The 19,636-nt window shown below is 40.9% G+C and overlaps 2 protein-coding genes across 4 annotated transcripts in view; both read right to left on the reverse strand.

Moving 5' to 3' along the window:
• The window catches only part of sox6 (SRY-box transcription factor 6), a 125,768-nt gene extending 115,751 nt beyond the window's left edge, over positions 1 to 10,017 (reverse strand). For all 3 annotated transcript variants that reach the window (XM_030094496.1, XM_030094509.1, XM_030094502.1), the window contains exon 1: positions 9,669 to 10,017. The gene's annotated coding sequence lies outside the window, so the exon portion shown is untranslated. The remainder of the gene's footprint in view (positions 1 to 9,668) is intronic.
• An 8,729-nt stretch (positions 10,018 to 18,746) lies between these two features.
• The window catches only part of plekha7b (pleckstrin homology domain containing, family A member 7b), a 54,293-nt gene continuing 53,403 nt past the window's right edge, over positions 18,747 to 19,636 (reverse strand). Inside the window, exon 26 of the mRNA XM_030094425.1 lies at positions 18,747 to 18,863. Coding sequence (XP_029950285.1) covers positions 18,841 to 18,863 — 23 coding nt within the window. The 3' untranslated portion in view covers positions 18,747 to 18,840. The remainder of the gene's footprint in view (positions 18,864 to 19,636) is intronic.

Consider the following 19,636-nt stretch of genomic DNA (forward strand, 5'->3'; position numbering starts at 1 on the left):
TCAACCTCAAAGGAAAGCTGCTCCGGCAGCAGCGATACAGATACTGCAGACACACCCTCTTACACTAATTGAAATTATCGAAAGCTCCGCTTACATGTGACACTTGGCCATGTCTGAAACCATGTCCTGAAATACAGTCAGAAGCACAACGGTTGTGCCAGCGCTGAGGCTCTACTTGGTTTCTCTGATGTTGGATAATTGTTTAAACCTGAGTGGATATGGCACAGCGCCTCATGCTGCTTGTTCTGCCAAGAGAGGAGGGGGGAAAAAAAAATTCTCACTCGCAGTTTCTTCCTCTGTTTCTTCTATTCTAATTCAGTCCAGCTTCAAGGAAACCCTCAGCGGTTCCACGTTCATCTCGGAGAGGCAGTGTTGGGGATGATGATCACTGACCACAAGTTGATAATGATGACTGTTTAATTAGAAGCCTTTCTTTGGCCTGGCCATAACCCACACTCCTCCACCCTGCAGATTGTAACCAATAAATTTAGCTTTACTAAGGATGAGGGGGAGAATTGTGCCTCCCCTGGACTCCACCCTGGGTCCACTACACAAAGCTTTTCTCCTGAACAGTGACTGTAAGTTGCAGCAGAAGCCACACTCCAATGTTGACCACTATGGTGTGTGTCTGCACACTTCATTTGAAAGAAAAAAAATCATTTGGACTTCTTTTTCTTTCTTTTTTTTTTTCTTAGCTTCAATTCTTTACTGACTTTCCGTGTTTCTGATTATGCTTTATTTTTTGTTCCTTTCACTTAATGGTTCTTTCTAAATGCAGTATAATCACATCTTTATGGTCATGCCTAAGCAGCTCCAAACACCTGGTTAGACTGAGGAAATCACTGTGGCCATTTTAAGTGCATTAGGCTCACGCTGGCAAACTGGAGCACTTATGTTTGAGAGATGTACTGTGAGCATGTAAAACAATAACTTTAATCTAATAGCATGCAAACCTCAGTGCATCACAGCAGTCATGTGGCAAGGCAAGCCGCCCTAACTTTCTTGAGACGAGTTTACAGCGTGCAGTAACAGAATGATTCTTCAAACAACATGTGCCATTGTGTCTAAACTGCTGCTTCATAAATGCTCCAGTGTAAAGTTGAGAGTGAAGATGTCAAAGAAATCAGTCGCAACAGTTTCAGATGTATCTTTATCATCGTATGGCATCCAGTATGTGTCTCTCGTTAAATACTCATTCAGAGCTTCATACCATTGTCACAAGGAAATGTAGACAAAATATGGATGTTTCTCAGACAAGATATCTCCTCCCATCTTCCTGTCCCCTCCCCCCTCCTGTCAATCACCTCCTCTCAGACAAGTCTCCACCCAGAGGTTTCTACATCCGTCATGCCTGGCAGAAACACCACCACCACTCTGTGTGTGTGTGTGTGTGTGTGTGTGTGTGTGTGTGTGTGTGTGTGTGTGTGTGTGTGTGTGTGTGTGTGTGTGTGTGTGTGTGTGTTGCATGTGGGTTGGGTGGCGTGTGCCAGAGTGGCTATCCCCTCAGATTGTCAAAGAGGCTCATGGGAAATACACTACATGGGCCAAACCACAGGCTTTCTCTATCATTTCAGCAGATTTCCTTTTTTTTTTCAGTCCCATTGAGGAAAGAAATGATCACAGTTGGTACTTTCTTTCATTGTATTCCTCAAATTCTTCAGCATTTTGGCCTTTTTCCTCAGTATAGCTGCACTCTGCTTATACATGCAAGCCAATCACAGGTTTCGAAGTGCAATATTTAAAAAAATTGCAAAACAATGTTTGCATGGACTCCCTCGGCTATTTTTTAAGTGTGGTTAATTAGGCCTTCCTTAAGGAACAGGCGCTGTTAATTTAAGTGTGGTCTAAGGTCATATTTTCCAAAATTAGCATCCCCATTACGGATATGGCACAAGCAAGTACGTAAACGGGCAGCTAAGGTTTCTCTAGTCATTTGGGAACAAATGCTGTCTGCCTATTCAATATCATCACTGCATTTAGCCTCACCCAATTAGCACAATATGTTTAAACTATCTTGAAAACACAAAATATCTTCTTTAAAATATTCTTCAATTGTAGTTCATGATGAAAAAAAAGAAAAAAAAAAAGGAAAACTTTCTTTGGCTAAAGAAGCCCGAGTTTGATTCACTTAACATCAGAGGGATCTGAAGCAACATGAGCACTAAACATCATTATTTGTACAGACTTTTCAGTCTTAGTGAGTCTCAGAAAATAGCTCATCTTTTCAGCAACAGGGCAACAACCCCCCCCCGCCTTCGCTCAGACAGTAAAAGAGAGAAGGAGGATAACAAAGACCGACAGCGAAACAGAGCAGAGCAGCAGAGAGAGCCTGTGGTTGGATCTGCTGAAGACATTTTGTCATAATGCACATTAAGAGCAAAGCCTTGTAGGACATCCAAGTTAGTGTAAAAAGAAATTATTCAGAGAGGAAACAAAAGACCTGGGCAAGAAGAGATGCTATGGTTAACTTCGTCAGAATTTTAGCCACAAGACCCTTTCCATCTCATCCCCCACCCTCTCTCTTTGTCACTTTGATTTATTTTTGGCATCCAGCATTAGCATTTTCCACAGGAATAACTGTTGGGAATCTGAATTCTGGCTCAACACATTCTTTTTCTTTTCCATAACTTCCCCGCCTGTTTTAGATGTCACAGTGGCTGCTCCATGATGCAAGTAGTTGATCAGGATTTGTTTCCACCCAAGAGGGCTGACAGACACACACACACACACACACACACACACACACACACACACACACACACACACACACACACACACACACACACACAGTATCTGGAGAGCTTGGAATTAAGTATGAGAAAATATAAAATATGCTTTTGTTGGGAGATGTGCCTCCAAAAACGTGTGAAACCCAAGGATCATTTCTGCATTTATGCAATTACATGAAGGCTTTGTGAGCGCGTTTACTGAAAACTGGTCAGTTAAATGGGACAAACGCGTTATTCAGGCATTCTGCATCATGGTTCAACGAACCTCAGAGCACAAACCATGCTCAGAAAGTTCTATGAAATAACATATGTTCAAATTAAACGTTTCCTAAAGTGTGTATCAATGCACAGATTTACACTCCTACATGGACACGTATGCAGTAATGCCCACAGAAGCTTAGTTTGTAGGCTCATCTGAAAATAACTGTGTGCCAGCTCCAAACAAGCTTCAGTCTGGATTGTGGAGTAATGAAGCCAGATTGACTGGCTTAGTAGCAACTACGGAACATATTCAGCGTCTCCTGTCAGATCAAGCTGGCAGATATCAAGCCTGCTGTAAACTTCCACCAAATGGATAATGTCTAATTGTTCTGCTTTAATAGACCGTTAAAGTAATTCCTGAGGGAGACTTTTTTTTTTTTTTTTTTTCTGGAGTAGGGTTACTCACAACAAATAGGAAATTCAAATGTGGTGTACGCTTCATGCCACAATTGCACTGCTTCCTCTCTATTAAAGGGTGAGGTTTTATGGGAATTCTTTGGCATTATATTTACATGAAAACTTCAAGTGTCATCGCTGCTTAGACTGGCTTAAGTTATATTTTCATGAAGTCCTTTAAAGCTTCCTCCAAGGCAGCGTCTTGCCCATGGGATGGCCTGATCCAAACACAATGGGGGAGGGGGGGGTGCAAGGAAAGGGCTTGTTGTGCAGCTTTTGTGTGTAAGCAGCGCATAAGCCCACATTACACTAATCTCTTTTCCCTTGTTCACTCTAAGCACAATCTCAGGTCTTCAGAGCTTCTTCAATTCTAGAAGGACAGAAATCACACGGGGCAAAAGATCACAGCTGATTTTTTTTTCTTTCCTTTTTTGATTAGTCCCAGAATTTTTGAGCAAGGTCACCTGTGCACGCATGTAACGACCGTATATCTATTTATCTATGAAAGGCTAATGCACTCACAAAAAAAAAAATTATTTCTGTGACAGAAATAAAAGTTTAGTGTGACTGCAGTCAGAGAAAGTAGCTTCAGAGTCGGCGTGAAAAAATGTTTAATTAATGCATGACTGGAACTGTAGCTTTTTATGCTCGCCACAAAAAGGGAGAGAAAACAAAATATAGAAAAAAAATTGGAATTCGGGACCTTGTAATGTCAAATACGCAGCAGTGATGTGAGCATTTGTTCAATACTCAGTTTAAACCACCTGCATTATTGTCACACAGCCTGACAGTTCTGAGCCTCTGACTATATGCAAGCAAGCGTGCGTGTGTGCGTGCATGCGTACATGTATGTGTGTGTATCTGTGTAGGAGAGAGTGAAAGGAAAAAAGGATGGAGAGAGGGATGAGGGAGAGAGGAAGAAATGGAGTGTGCATGTGTGCTCACACGCTGGGGGTGCACATTTATTAATGCCCTTGTCCCTATTTCTGTGTGTGTGTGTGTGTGTGTGTGTGTGTGTGTGTGTGTGTGTGTGTGTGTGTGTGTGTGTGTGTGTGTGTGTGTGTGCGTGCGTGCGCGCGCGCGCATACACGCACGTGTGCGCCTACATGTGCAGGGACTCCAAAATTCACCATGTTTTAATTACTGCCCGGCTGCACTGTGTGTCTCTTTGATATGGAAATGGAGGCAACCATCTTCACACAGCCACTGTACAAATCTTCATCTGATTCATAAAAAACAATGAGCCCGACTAATTCCTCCACCTGATTACAGTCCCAGGCCCGTGTCAAAGACGTGCGACCACCAACGCCCTTCCAATTAATTCTACATTTTAATGTGTGATTTAAAAAAAAAAAGAAGAAGAAGAAGAAGAAAATCAACAGAGGCTCCTTACCATAGCCCTGACTGTTGCATTTTGAAGTCAAAGTTAATTATGCACAACTATGCTATGGACTGAAAGAAAATGTCCAATTATTTTGAGGAAAACATATTGGTGGGAGAGTGAATGATACAGATCAAAATGGGCCACTTAGGTTACTTGTGCAATTATACAGTTTCTGTGATGATACACGTATTTAGATTTTTTTTTTCATCTGTAATCCTTTAATGTCAGCAATACTGTTCACTTACAGCAGCCAGAGGGACACGGAGATCTAACAGAACCGAAAAAAAAAAAAAAAGTGCCGCTGCCCTGATGATGTTCAGTAAGTGTTGACGCACATAAGGTACGGCCTGCTCCTGAATAAAAAATGACATCTAATCAAGTTGAATCTTTGACATTACGAGATGGAAGAAAAAAATAACGCTCTGTGTCAAATTAGAGCAAATTAGCCATCATGTCTTAATGAAATACAAAATACAACACCTTTGGATGCTGTCTCGATCTGCAGTAACGGAATTGTCACCGCCTTTCGTGATTGACCGCGACTTTGGAGGTTCTCTCCTCTGTGCCTCGGCTGACCCCTGATTTCATTAGACTTATCTCCACCAAAAGTGACAATCCTGCAGACACAAAACAGCCACAATTCATCTGGCGACGTTAATTAGTGATGTGTTTAACTTGTCAGGAACTTCTTGTTGAAGGGAGCAAATTAGCCCCCTCCCCTCGTCGCGGAGACGCTACGGCGTCTCCCCATCAGTTTTCATCATTGTTGAAATATCCTACAGCAAATTAGATAACACTTAGAAAGACAGATGCCACAACATGTGCTGCCACATTTATTATCTCCTGCGGTCCTCCAGCCTTCTGCTGGCCCCCCCTCCTCTGCCTTTACCAGGCCTGCTGTTGTTTACCTCTTCTCATCTTGTTTATCATCAGGTCTCTGCCACAGCGACCACAAAGACAGGGCGACTAGTACCTGTGTAACCCTCAGCCGCCCCGCTCGCTCCTCGCTCCCTGCCCACATCCCACCAGCGTCCTGTCACCTCAGACAAAAAATTGCAGCCTCCTGAAAGACACAGTGCCTATGGAAAAGATAACAGAATGCGCGAGGTCTCGCTTAAAGAGTCTAAATGACATTTGGTCCGGGAGCGAGGGACTCGCTTTTTGGGATTTTGACATTTTGAATCAAAAACCAACAGCAGTGTTTATTCGTGTCAAGAGTGAAGATATGCCTGCAAAATAACTGGGAAGATGGAAAGTATCACTCATGCATGCACACATGCCAAGGCGTAAAGTGGCTCTCTCTTTCACAGACACACCAACACAAGCACGCACACACACACGCACGCACACACACACACTCACTCACAAAGAATAAAACAATACAATATGTGAATTTCAAATATCAAGGCCTGAATAGAGCAGTGAAGCCTCATTACTACTCTGTCATTGTATAAAACAATCAATAATATTCATATTGTTTGCAACAATTTTCTAATGACAGCTTGCGACTGTGATGAGCTTCCCACCTGCAGAAATATATCAATACAAGAAGCTTTTTTTCCCCCTCCATCTCAAAGCATGAAATCAGCTTATCATGAGTGGAATTGGTAGTAATATCATTAAAGAATTCAGTTTGGCAGGGAAAATACACGCCGGATAAAACTGTTTGCAGAATAGCAAGGCCGTAAAACGAAACCTACACACACCAGCACTTTCATTTGCATCGCGGTGTGGCTTAACGATAAATAAGAGCAGATTTTCCTCAAAGCACTGGATCTAAATCTCACTTCACTAATCCTGATCACAGCTGATACAGGTGTGCTTCGACATGCCCTCCCCGTTTAGATCCTGCAGATTTACAATAAAATTACTGCAATATTTATTGGAAATTACAAATTCGTCTTCTGTGTTTGGAGCATCAATCATGAATATTCAGCGTGCACGTATATTAAAAAATATCCAAGCTATGACCTGAAGTCTGCAACTCTTTTCACCCCCTCTCTTCTGCCGCCTGCCCCTTCTTTTATCTCACTAATGGATTGTGCAAGAGCTTTTGATGGAGACTTTTAAACGCAGGACTATAGAGTTAAATCAGTTTGTGGCTTTTTCAAATTAGCTCATTCTCAACATATATTCACCTCAGCAGAGCTCTGCTGGGAGTGAATCATACAAGAGGAAATTCAAATTTCTGCTGAAAATTAGGCTTTTTTTTCTCTCTTCTTCTAGTTCAGTATGGGAGACATTGGACTTGAACAGAGTGCAGGATGTGTTTAGACAAGCGAGCCAGGTGGCTTTCTCCCTTCAAGCCAAAACGAAAGTCCTAAAAATCTTTGAACTTACTGGCACATCAGCGTCAGCGACTCTATATCTTTATAGTGTGTCCAGGTGGGAAACGCTGCTTTATTTCTCAGTCCTGCACAGAGTCATGTCACTCCCAGATCCACCCGCGGATTAACTCCTTGAAAATACAGAAAACGTGCAGGACCAGTCAGTATATGACACATGAGAAATATTTATACTACCTCACAGTTTAGTGAATGCCTTACAACGAAAAGCGCATCCTTCCCGGAAAACACCAATAAAATAAAATTATTAGAAGGACTCTGGTTGCAAAAAGTGAGTTACACTCCACGTTTCCCCCGATGTTTTTTTTTTTTTTTTAATTTAATGCAAGTTATAAAGTGTGTGACACACTCACGAAGATGCGCATGAAGAAAGAATGTTGGAATAATTAAGACGCCGGTAGTTCTCGTGTGCAGAGACGAGTGAGAAACGTTGAATTAAAAACAAACAAAAAAAAAAACCGTGCGCGGTTGGCATCAAAGGGCTGAAATGCTGCTTTTCACTCTTTTCCTCTTTGCGCTCTTTCGCTGAGCGACACGCTGAGCTGCACCAAGCCGCCAGAGACAAACTCTTCTGGAGACAGAGCCGAGTGTCCCTGTATAGCAATCAGGACAATGTGCTGAATGGGCAGTCTAATTATAAATGTGCCATTTAGACTTGCATTTGGTCTCCAGAACCGCCTTACCTTATGAGGGAAACCTGCCTTTAACAGACTCGGTCGGAGCAACTGTCCAAAAGCGAAATGGCACAAGGAGAGAAAAACTTTACTCCCGACAGCGCAGAAAAAAAAGAGACAGGGGGGGAAACACCGAGTTTGCGTTGCACTCTGGAAAAATTCGTTTCATTTGGTTTAAGGGTTTTTTTGAAATAATGAAAAAAAAAAACCACAGCGGGGGGGATAATCACGGGCTCATTAATCAGCCACAGGTGTGTTATTTATGTGGTCAATATGCTCACGTGCCAAAGTGTTTAAAGCACAGAAAAGGCTCGTGCAGCTTTTAAACAATTACATCAGAGGATTATTATCATCTTATTAAAATGTTATTATAACTCCCGCAGCAGTTTGAAGGAGAGGTTTTTTTCCCCTTCCTTTTTTTTTTGCACGAGGAGTGTGTGTAAAGTCTAATTTTGGAAAACATTTTTAAAATGTGGGGCCGTCCCCGCGCTGCACAACTGCTCCTATTGTTTTTCTGTTTCACTGATATTTGGATGCACCGTTTACGTTACACACGGAAAAAGAAAAATTAAGAAAGTCAACCGATAGACGACTTGTGATTGGTAAATGAAAGCTGCTTTTTTTTAATGATTAAAGTTCTTATCACACATGCAAAATTACTGGAAATAAATCAAAACCGTACAAAAGGGCGAGTATTGATTTTGAATTGTGTTGCGTAAAGGATTGCGTAAAAATCTAACAAAAACAGTTAATACTAAGCACATGTGCACTTTTCACAGGACAACTTCTGTGTGTTTCCCGAGATCGCGGAGCGTCAGAGCTTTCGGCTTAAATGGAAAACTGTCTGTTCGAGTACATCTTCTCTACATGGACAAGCCTTGCGATTGTTGAATTTAATTTATGACTTATGCATTCTTTCGAGGTCAATTCCCCTGACCCCCCAAGAAAGTTAAGGAAGAGCAGATTCCCAGGGTGCAACGGCGTCCAGAAACTCTGGAGTTTCTGGCATTAAAGAGCAAGTGTCTGCAGAAAACAGAGGAAGACGCAAAGAGCGCTGGAATGTAAAAAGGTTTAATGAGACATGAGCGCCTCAAATAAACTTGTCCACCTCACATGCACAGACAGGAAACCTGCCGGGGCGCGCGTCACTGTCAATGAATGGTACCGCTTTGTGGACAGAAGTGAAACTGCCACCAGCAGAAGAAAGTTACGGGACATGTAAACAACGCACGAGCACAAAAAATAAAAATAAAAAAAAATGCCGTCAGCCTTTTTCACCGCATCGCAGCTAATTGAGAATCGTGTTTTTTTTGGGGGGGGGCGGATGACAGTGAAAATGTTATCTGTGACAGGAGTCCGGCTCGGTCTGAACGCTGCTGTTTACAGCGTGCAGCCTGTGTCCGGCTGCACGGCTTCTCGGTGCTGAAATACACAAAGATATTTAAAAATAATAATAAATAAAACAACACGCGTGGTTTCAAACTGTCAAAAAATTAGTTAGAGTTTAGTTTGGGGTAAGTTTGTTGGAGAATATGGTTTAAAAAAAATAGCGATTCCGAGTTACTCCGAGCCAAGCACGCAGTGTGCCACGCTCGTCTCGCGTGTACACTTGGCTTGTTTTTGGAGAAAAGGGCGCACCAGAAACACGCAGTGACTAAAGTTGACAGTCAATCTCCCCATCGCAAAAACTGCGATCCGGTGTTTAGCTTCACCTGCGCGTCACTTTGCGCGAAACTGTTGTGAAGCGCGCAGCGCGCACGGTGCCGGGACATCTCACTGACAGCGGCTCGACTGAGGAATCAGCAGAAAAGACGCAGGCTGGAAAAATATCAGGACAGCAAATAGGCATGTTGGAAAGTACGACAAACGTGTTGTTTACCTTGAAGTTGTGAGCCGTGGAGAAGGTAATTGTGCGTCCTTTCCCGTGCGCAAAAGAAAACTAGACTGGACTGCAGTTTACAGAGAGGGCTCACTGAGCTATCTGTTGAGCGAAAACTTACTGCTCGCACGGGGCCATAGGAGGGGATCCCGCACACTCTCTGGGAAGTTCAGTTGTCCGACACTTACAAGTACTTTTGTTGTTTGTCTTATCTGTTCTTTATCTCTCTCCCTCACACACACACTCAGACGACAGAAGACGATGGGTAGAGCTGCTGTCAATCTTGGCAATCAATGCGCGCAGCCATGTCGCAAGTATTCAAAGCATTTCCCGTCGTGCAACATCAGAAAGTGAGTGGCCAGGGCATTGATCTGAGGAAGGCAAAGAGGCAGGACTCCCCCTCCTCCTCACAGACAAGAGATGCGAGAGAGAGAGAGAGAGAGAGAGAGAGAGAGAGAGAGAGAGAGAGAGAGAGAGAGAGAGAGAGAGAGAGAGAGAGAGAGAGAGAGAGAGAAAGAGAGAGAGGGTGGAGGTGGTGGAGGAAGGAAAAAAACGCACAGACGGGGTGGATGGTTTGTTTCTGCCCGCTTTGACTAAGTTTAATACGCTTATAATGAACATCTCTTACAGACTTTAACGTTAAGGACGACTTTTCCCCTGTAGAGTTGCAGCAGTTGTGCTTTTCGTGACACGTTTTGACACTTTATTTTTTCAATTTATGTTGTGGGAAAAAAGAAAAAAAATCGGTGACCTCTCCAACTTCATTTTAAAACCACTTTCTTTAGAGAAAACGTGCATTCAGCTGAAAATGGATGATGGCAGCAGGTCAGCTGAAGTCTTGTAGGGCGCTGAGGAGGTAATTGACTTGTGTGATACTTTGCTTTTAATTACAGAAATTAAATCAGCACTTGAAATGCCGACACGTCCTACTTTTTTAGATTATAATATAAAAACAATGTGATTGAGTTTCCACTGTAACAAAACAGTTTTTATTGTAATTAAATGACTTCAGACATCATGGACTTAATGTCATAATTTGCGTCTTATTTTGTCAAGATGTAAAATTAATTGTTAGCTGATTGCATTCTACATAGATTTTTTTATCTTTAAAATATATCTAGTTTTGCTAAAAACTCAAATATTTGGCTTGAATTGCATACATTAAAAATATAAATTCAAAATAAAAAAAAAACCAGCCATATATATGAGAGCTGGTCTGCTTGAAAATATAATTTTCAAGATCACATTTAACTTCGATATTACTGTCTGTCTGTGGACACAGAAACCTCGACAAAAAAATAACTGCGTTGCATTTCAAATGTATGCGTTATTGTATTAGTCTGATCACAATTATTATAAGCAAATCTAGTATTTAATTTAAAAAAACATCTGTCGGAGAGACAACAGGATAATCCAGTAAACCTACAGGTTGCTCTCGCGCCAAACAGAAGCTCTGATTGAACACATGTTTCAGATTATCAGCTGTTTCTCAAAGAGGCCCTGTAGGTGTCAAACAATAGAAATCTCAAACCAAATCTAAATAAACATGTCAGAAAAGAACCGAGGCAACTCTGACACAGGAGCTATAATCTGTTTAAATCAGCATCATCTGGGGGAAAAAAAGATCAGCATGCCTTAAGTGACAGATAATAGAAATTAGAAAGTTACTTACAAAGAGAGGAGACAGCAGGAGGAAATTCTGATTGTTAACAGCAGAGTGACATAGAGCTAAAAGAGGGAGGAGAGGCAGAGAAAGAGAGACAGAGTGAGGGAGAGAGTGACAGAGAACAGGAAAAGGAGAGGGGGGGGTGAGGGAGGAAATACACAACTCAGCCTTGATAACACCGTATCAGCTTTGACTTTTCTGCTCTTCACTCGCCCCTTTTGTTTTTTCTTCCAGGTGAAGTCAAACACAACAAATGCTTCAATCAAAGTTCACCCGAGCATCTGCAGAGATTATAACCCCCCCCCCCCCAAAAAAAAAAAATGTATCAGGGGTGTGAGGGCTGAGATGAAAAGAAAGATAAAAGAAAGACTTACCTTGAGAAACTTTTTTTTCTCCTGTGGACAATGAACTTGAACGCTCCCCGAAAAGTGAACAATCTTGAAGTCTCGCACAGTTTCTAGCTGAGATTGAAACAGCTCTGTCTGCTCAAATTAGGAATAATCCTCTAACTGACACTGTGTTTTTCCAGGTCCATGCATGATGATTCTTATGTGATACTTGGAGTGAGAGGAGGCTCTTTGAGCAGCGGGCTCTGTTCTCTCCGCTTCCACTGAGTGGAGGGTGTTGGACGTGTCTCATACGCCACCTTTTGGTCCTTGAGGGAAACGCACCCAAATGTTTCCACTTTACAACAATCAGATGACTGCAAAATAGACAAAATCGACTCAAGAGGGCTTCAACCATTTTCCTGTTTAAGGATGCATTTTTTTAATCTTCAATTTTTATTATATAAAAAAAAACATATTTGGTCAATAATGCAAGTTTTAATGTACACTAATAAAAAAAAAAGGTATCTGTGTTGCACAGCTCATAACCTTTCAGCCACCTTGATGTTACAGAATTGCAATCTAATCCACCTCAAAGGAGATGATGGTCGTGTGAGCAGAAAGGACAAACGACACCAGGTGTTTATTATTTGATATCATTATAAAAACACACATGGTTCCGTAGCTCGGCAGGCGTCCATCACTGCCCAATAGTTCTCCAAACACAAATATAGCCTACTATTTTTAACAAAGCGCTTGGCGTCATGGCTTCCTCTTTATAGCTCAGATGGCTCTGTGCGTGTGTGTGTGTGTGTGTGTGTGTGTGTGTGTGTGTGTGTGTGTGTGTGTGTGTGGAGCCTGTATGAAGAGCAGAAAAGACAGTCCAACTTGTTGGGGGGTAAGGCAGACACATTTGCATACCCTGTGAGTCTTTGATGCATCTTGAAATTCAAGTCTAGCCCATAAATATTTGAAAAGGAGAGTGCATGAAAATCAACATTTTTGTTACATTAAATTAACATGTGTTCTTCTCCTGTTCTGCATGGTTAATTAGAGAACGCCATTCAGTCAGTGAGCGAGGATGAAGGAGGGGGGGCGCTTTGATTACAGTGCAGCCCGAGCAGGTCTCAAAGGTGTGCAGCTGATTCATTCTTAGGAGTATAGTGATTAGTAATCTCAAAAGAGGAGGATTCACAATTATCTAAATTATAAAAAGAAGAAGGTTTTTAAATGCGCTCCATCCTTGGAGTCAGTCGGGGTAATCGGTGTCTCGGCACGGGACAAACTAGTTTTCGCATTTTAACCCTCATATATAAGCAGCTTATATAATAAACTATTTTGCACAGTTTAAGACTGAATGATGATCAAACTTATGCGAATGCATATGAAGACATTCTGAACATTTCACGATGTCTTTGTTTGTATCTGTAATGAAAGATTGTTCAGTGTATAGGGGTTATACTGTACATAGGCTACTACTCACCTTCACTCACTCCTAAGGTAAACATCTTCAAACTGTACAGATAAACAGACCCATACATTTCTTTTAATTTAATTATGAAGAGGTTTGCAAGCATTCATGTGAGAAGAAATTATACAATTATGTTTCCATAAGACCAGGTAGATTGACCTGAGTTAAAGGACTTTTTTTTTTTTTCAATTCTGCACAGCATCCTACTCAATAACACTGAGTACAATGAGTGACTGAGTACAAGAGGGTAAATACAGTTAATATGTGGAATGGAACTTGCAGATCCATGCTGAGGGATGCAATAAACTATCAAAATATCAGATATTTTTTATTTTTTTGCACAAATCATATATTTTGGGAGCAAATCTTCTGTTTCTTGAAGGAAAGAGGAGTCCAGTGATAGTTACCAATGAGTTTATCAGTGTTTCAAACATTTCTAAATGTAAATAAACAGTCACCTGGCTCACTGTTGTGTGTTTGTACAGTGTGAGCATTCAGGGGAAAAAACTTAAATTGTATCTACATACTCTAAATGCATTTTCAGTGGAAACCTAAACCTGAAAGGAAACGTTCATTGGCACAACACAACAGGTTTTCACAACCACTGATGAGGTCCACTTGCAAAGGACCAATGTCCTCACAAGTCATTACTGCACGCCAAATTATGCAATAAGCTCAAACACTATTTGCATTCATGCAAATGACTTGCAGTGTGGGATGCTCTGCTCTCATTAGTTGACCCAAATCTCCAAATCGTAACTCTGGATTTCATCAAAGTTTAGTCAGGATCTAATATTTCCTTTCAAGTTAACAGCGAACCACTGATTAATCATGTTGAAATAAGGGGTGCAACATGCCAATTCTAATTATATAGTTACCAGGACATCGTCATACTGACTGTGCCAACAATACTACACATGTACACGTATAGTGCAGACTAGTGATTATTGATCGTTACTATGGGATAGGTCATGTGTTTGAAGTTTAGTCAGTAATCAGGTTTAAGAAAAAGTTTCCAATTATTAATATCAGTAATGACAATTTACCATCTATTTAAATGGTTTGTGTTTGCAAACTATATAACATCTGTATTGTAATTTTCTGAAATGTATCTTTGTCTTTAAAACCTGTATTTATTTTTTGCACATGCAATTGAAAAAGGTAGATATGTCACCTTTGCATTGTTCTGTCTGAACGTACAAGATGCATAACCTTCATACTTGAGTCACTAGATAAAGTATATTTGACTCTGTGTGTGTGTGTGTGTGTGTGTGTGTGTGTGTGTGTGTGTGTGTGGAGCTCAGAGATTAAAGAGGAGGCCCAGGGGCATCTGCTTCATTTGCAAAGCAATTGCTTTTATGTACAAAAAGCCCAAGTTCACTGTAGGTATTGTAAAGAGCCTTCCATTTAAGGAACATTAGGTAATTGTTTCATGCAAGAAAGCTCCTTTAAAAATCACACTTATCCATTTCTGCTCTTTTTGAGCATTGTACCTGGAATAATAATATCAATAGTAATAATAATAAAGCAGAAAAGATAATTGTTTCTCTTCCTGCAAGAAGCTCAGTTGATGTGATGCAGCGTGACTGCAATTCAGCCTTCCCTCTATTCTTTTTATAGCGTGCACACATGTTGGGAAGAATATTCAGTGATTCCTAGCTCTTTAATTATTCAACAAATTCCATTTCTTACATATTAAAAAATGTACCGAATGTGGAACTTGAAAATGATAAAACAGCATAAAATACTATTCTGAAATCAAAGCACCTATTGCATTGGCTTTCTTGGTGTTGTATTTGTACAATTGGACTACAATCTGGATCCCCACAGTGCGCAAAGGAAGCGCCAGCTGCGTTTCCACTGTAGTCTAATCCTCAGACGTTCACAGCAAGTAACAATAACATTTATGTGATTGAAATATGTGTCGCGGGGGGGATCGCTGTCAGATTTCTCCTGTTTCTCTGCTCCTGTCGTGGGAAAACCGTGGAATATGTTTGAAATGCTCAGTACAGCGTGGCGAACAATAGAGCTGTAAGAGCAAGGTCGACCTGCTCAGCGTGGCGTCAGGAGACGATCCCTTCTAAACACAGGCCGAAGGCTCGTCAGTGACACTTTAACTGTCCTGTAAAGGCTGATATATGTGTTTTTTTAATTGAGGATTTTAAATAAGACACTTTGTTTACTGCTATCTATTATCTTGTAGCAAAACAACTCTTCAACAAACATCCCTGTCAGGAGTCTGAGCTTCTGAAAAAAATCATTTCTGAAGCCAGTAAGTATTTAGTAAAGGATTAATGCGGGAGGCCTTGATTGCATTTAACAGAACAGGACCCAATTAGCATAATAGGCCCTCTTTCATTCCCTTTGAAGTCCAGAGCATAGAATAACAAATGTATACGAACCACCAGCCAAACGTCAATACATGGAAATGCCACAATCCTCAGTGGAGGGTCTGGGTGAATTTCTGCAGGAGGAGGGAAAAACATCCCATTTTTATTTTATTGCAAAATAAGCAGAACAGAGGGGGTGATCGGTGTCTGTGCCACCAGGGCCAGCAGGCTCTGTGGGGCCCTGATCCTTCAGGAGGCGCATCCTCTCTCTCTCTCTCTCTCTCTCTCTCTCTCTCTCTCTCTCTCTCTCTCTCAGGTGTTTTCAAAGCGCACCACGACGCGGATGGCTGAAAGTAATTACTCTCCAATTAAAGATGAAGATGTCACTCGGGAGGGAGCCGCAACACAAAGGCTCAGCCGGCGTCGCGGGGCGAGGGCACCGTATCACTCCGTCGGTGAATGCAGCGGGGCGAGCCGCTAATAAATGATAAATGTTTGTGCTGTAAACTGTAGTGTTTGGTAATGGAAGCACAGATGCAGCTTGCGTTTGAAAGTATATTCTTTATATTATTTCCCTTTTGAATTTGAAGTTCAATACGTGTACATCTCAAAGGTTTTCTTTTACAATCGCAACAGAGACACAGTTCATGATTTAAAGATATGAATTCTGTACTTCAGAATCCAGAGTTATTAGTATCCACCTTCTCCGTTGAAAATACACGGAATTAAAAATGCCCTTTTGAGATGGAAAAAGCTTTGAACTTAAGAAACATTTCAAGAAGGCTCTTTCTCTTTTTTTTGTATTGAAAGTTCACCTCCTTTGAGCTCGCCATAGTTTGGTTCCCTTCTCAAATAATAGAATGAAGTTTAATAGGTCAAGGCAATCAATGTGAAGGTTCAAAGAGAATCTCGGAGCGCGGAGAGTGCACATTTTGTACTTCTCCTTTGTACATGATTTGAATAAAGATACAGTTAATAAACAGCATCAGTGAAATATAATGGAGAACAACGGCTCTTCGGGGTGAAGCGCACACTGTCCTGCTCCTGCAGAGGAAATAAAGAGCAGTGAACCTGACAATGCTCTGCTCCAGATGAAATTAGACAGGAGAGCCAACAAGTATTTATCAGTTTCGCCGGGAGTTAAAGGTTAAACCACCTTTGATTCCTATTGATGGTGGTGAATGAATGTTAAAGTGTCTTCTGAAGCATGACGGTCTTATTTTCACTGTATTGTAGAGAGGATTTTCCTTGTTGTTGAAAACTGAGACACTTTCTCTTTATATCAACAGTAGTACATCTGCAGTCAGTTAATTTCTTCATTAAACATGAATGATGACTTCTAAAGACACACAATATAACGCTAATCTTCATTTTACATCATTAAAATAAGCTGTTAAAATCTAGAATGTCATGTAACTTGGCACATCTGTGGAGAGTCTTATGCTGAGATGAGAAAGGTTAAAACTGACCAAAGACTTTGATCTAAGCCAGTCTTGGTAATACCAGCAATATATGTAAACAAAATTAATTGCAATAGTTGCAGCAACATAAGAGAACTATTCAAATAAACAGATTTGAATTGTATTGATTATTACCTCAAATGATACAAACATGAAACTGACATTTGCTGAAACTTGGAATTTTTATTGATCAGTCAGGGTACTGTTTTTTATTTGTTTGTTGTTGTGGTTTTGTTTGTTTGTTGCCCTGTAATGGCCGGCTGACCTGTCCGGGGTGTAACTGCCCTCCAGTTGGGATCGGCCTCAGCGCTCTGCGACCCTGCACAGGATTAAGCTGAATAGAAAATAGATTAATATTTTAGAAAAGTTCATCTTTTAAACTCCATATTTGTGCTTCACATTATTGTAAGGAACTAAAACCTTCAATCATCTTTTAAAGAAATGCAAACTGTGACCATTTTTAAACTCTGTGTGTCTATCAATCACTAAATGTCCTTTGAAATACAAAGCGACTTTATGCAGCTCAGTTCTGTGTCGCAGGTTTTGACACGTTGCCAGAAAACAAAATGCTGCAGAGTGAGAATGCTTTACGAAATTAAAGTTTAGTTTATTTTATTTTTTAATCAATGGAAAAAACACAAAGCGAATGAGCAAAAGTATTCGGTGACCTTTAGCCTTTTAAGCAGTTTATTTCCTCCTCAGTTCACTTGTATGTAATTTCTGTCCCAACTTTTGGAGAATGAACCTCAGACCTTCTGCGACCCGCAGGGTTACATTATCCCTCCAGGAAGCACTTTCCTTCTTCTTCACACTGAAGTTACTGCTTGATGATACAGGCTGTGCAGCTGCGGTCGGTGTCCTCTCCAGCAGAGAGGTCCAGGCTCTCTGGAGCTGCACAGTGTGTAGTGGTTTGCTCTCTCACGTCACCGCGAGAATATCCCTGATCCAAATCCATTCGTAGGCCTTTGTGTTGAGTTTGCAGGTAAGTATCTTTTTGTGTGCAAGGCTTTTTTTCTCTTCTTCTCCCCGGTACTCAGATTCACTCCCAGAGTCCAAAACCATGTCTTTGAGGTGACCGTGCAATTGCCCGTAAGCATGAGTGTGTGTGTGTGTGTTTGTCTGTGTCGGACTCGTCCAGTGTGTGCCCTCCCTCGCATGGGATCAGCTCCACAATCCTGAAATGGAATAAAGCAAAAGAAACCAACAAAAAAAAACTCCAATGAAACCTTGAAAATGACGAAATAAATACATGTGGGATGAACCGGATAAAATGTTAATATCTTTAATATTCACATCTTTAGAAATTCTCACTGCGCAATGTTCCCAAGTCACACACAAAAAAATATGTTAAAGGCTATTCTCATCCTGATGTAAGCAAAAATAAAACTGGTTTTGGCAAGCCTAAAAGAGACTGGCAGTGCTACAGAGACGTACATGAGAGTTCAAGTGGTTTGGTGTAAGAATATCATCTGAGTGTTAACAAAAATACTATCATCATGACGCACCGGTACCTTTCTTTCTTCAAACATTCTGCACCGAAAGAAAAAAAAAAAAAGGTTTTTCCATTCAGATTACATCGCAACAAAAGTAATTCAGGCTTATCTTGAAAATATAATACAGTGTACAATTCAAAGTGCAATAATTTGTAGAAAACTTTTTTTTATTATCATGAGATTAACATTGTTAGACACTTTCATAGTTAGTAAGCACAGCAGCAGAGTTTTTATTGTCAGGAAAGTCACTTTCAGCAGCTAGAAAAACATCATGGAGTCAAAGCTGCAGTCGCCTCACACGTCCAGTTACACGATTAATGTCAGGTGTTTTTTTCCTATTGCTGTATAAAATCATGTCCCAAAATGTAACAAAATCTCCTTTTTCTCGAAGACGCCGGTGGCTTGTTGAGATCGTGGAATAGCACCTCAGTGTCCAGAAATTGCTTGAGCTGAGGAGAGATAAGAGAGGAAGACAAAGTAAGAGCAAAAACAGGAAGTACGAGAAACAAGATAATCACGACAGCAAAATCTATCAAAACCCCGTAAGGTTACAGCTTTTAATCTGTTTTTCTTCTGGAGTCCCAAGTGAATAAATCCTGAAGAATCTTGGGTGTCCAGACTTTAAAACAACAACGTGTGTCTCCACATTTTTGATGGATAACCATTAAAGATATTATCAAAGGTAAAATTAAAAACAAAACAAAACAAAATACCGCAGCTGTCACTCAGATTTTGAAGCCATGCAAATAAAGAAGAATAAATACAGTGGCTTGCAAAAATATTCATACGTTGAACTTTCCCTAATTTTTTACATTTCAACCACAAATAGGATTTTATGTGAGAGAACAGCTCAACATGCTGCATGAAAATTATAAAATGATCCCTGACTTTTCTTTTTAAACAAATAAAAAACTGAAAAGTGTGGTGGATTAAGGTATTCATGGCCTCCCAGTAAATATTTCGTAGAGCTGCAGTCACAGCTGCACGTCCCTTGGGACGTGTTTCTGCTGCATCCACCTCCCCATCGATCTGACCAGCCTCCCTGTCCCTCCCGAAGAAAAGCATCCTCACAGCATGATGCTGCCACCACCATGCTTCACAATGGAGACGGTGAGTTCAGCATTCAGGGCGACATTTTGGACCAATATCTCAACTGACCAGCGCCTTCCTCCACATCTGCTGTCTCCCCAGAGTGACTTACAGTAAACTGCGAACGGGACTT

Source organism: Salarias fasciatus, chromosome 1 (genome assembly GCF_902148845.1).
Source record: "Salarias fasciatus chromosome 1, fSalaFa1.1, whole genome shotgun sequence".
Taxonomy (NCBI): Eukaryota; Metazoa; Chordata; class Actinopteri; order Blenniiformes; family Blenniidae; genus Salarias; species Salarias fasciatus.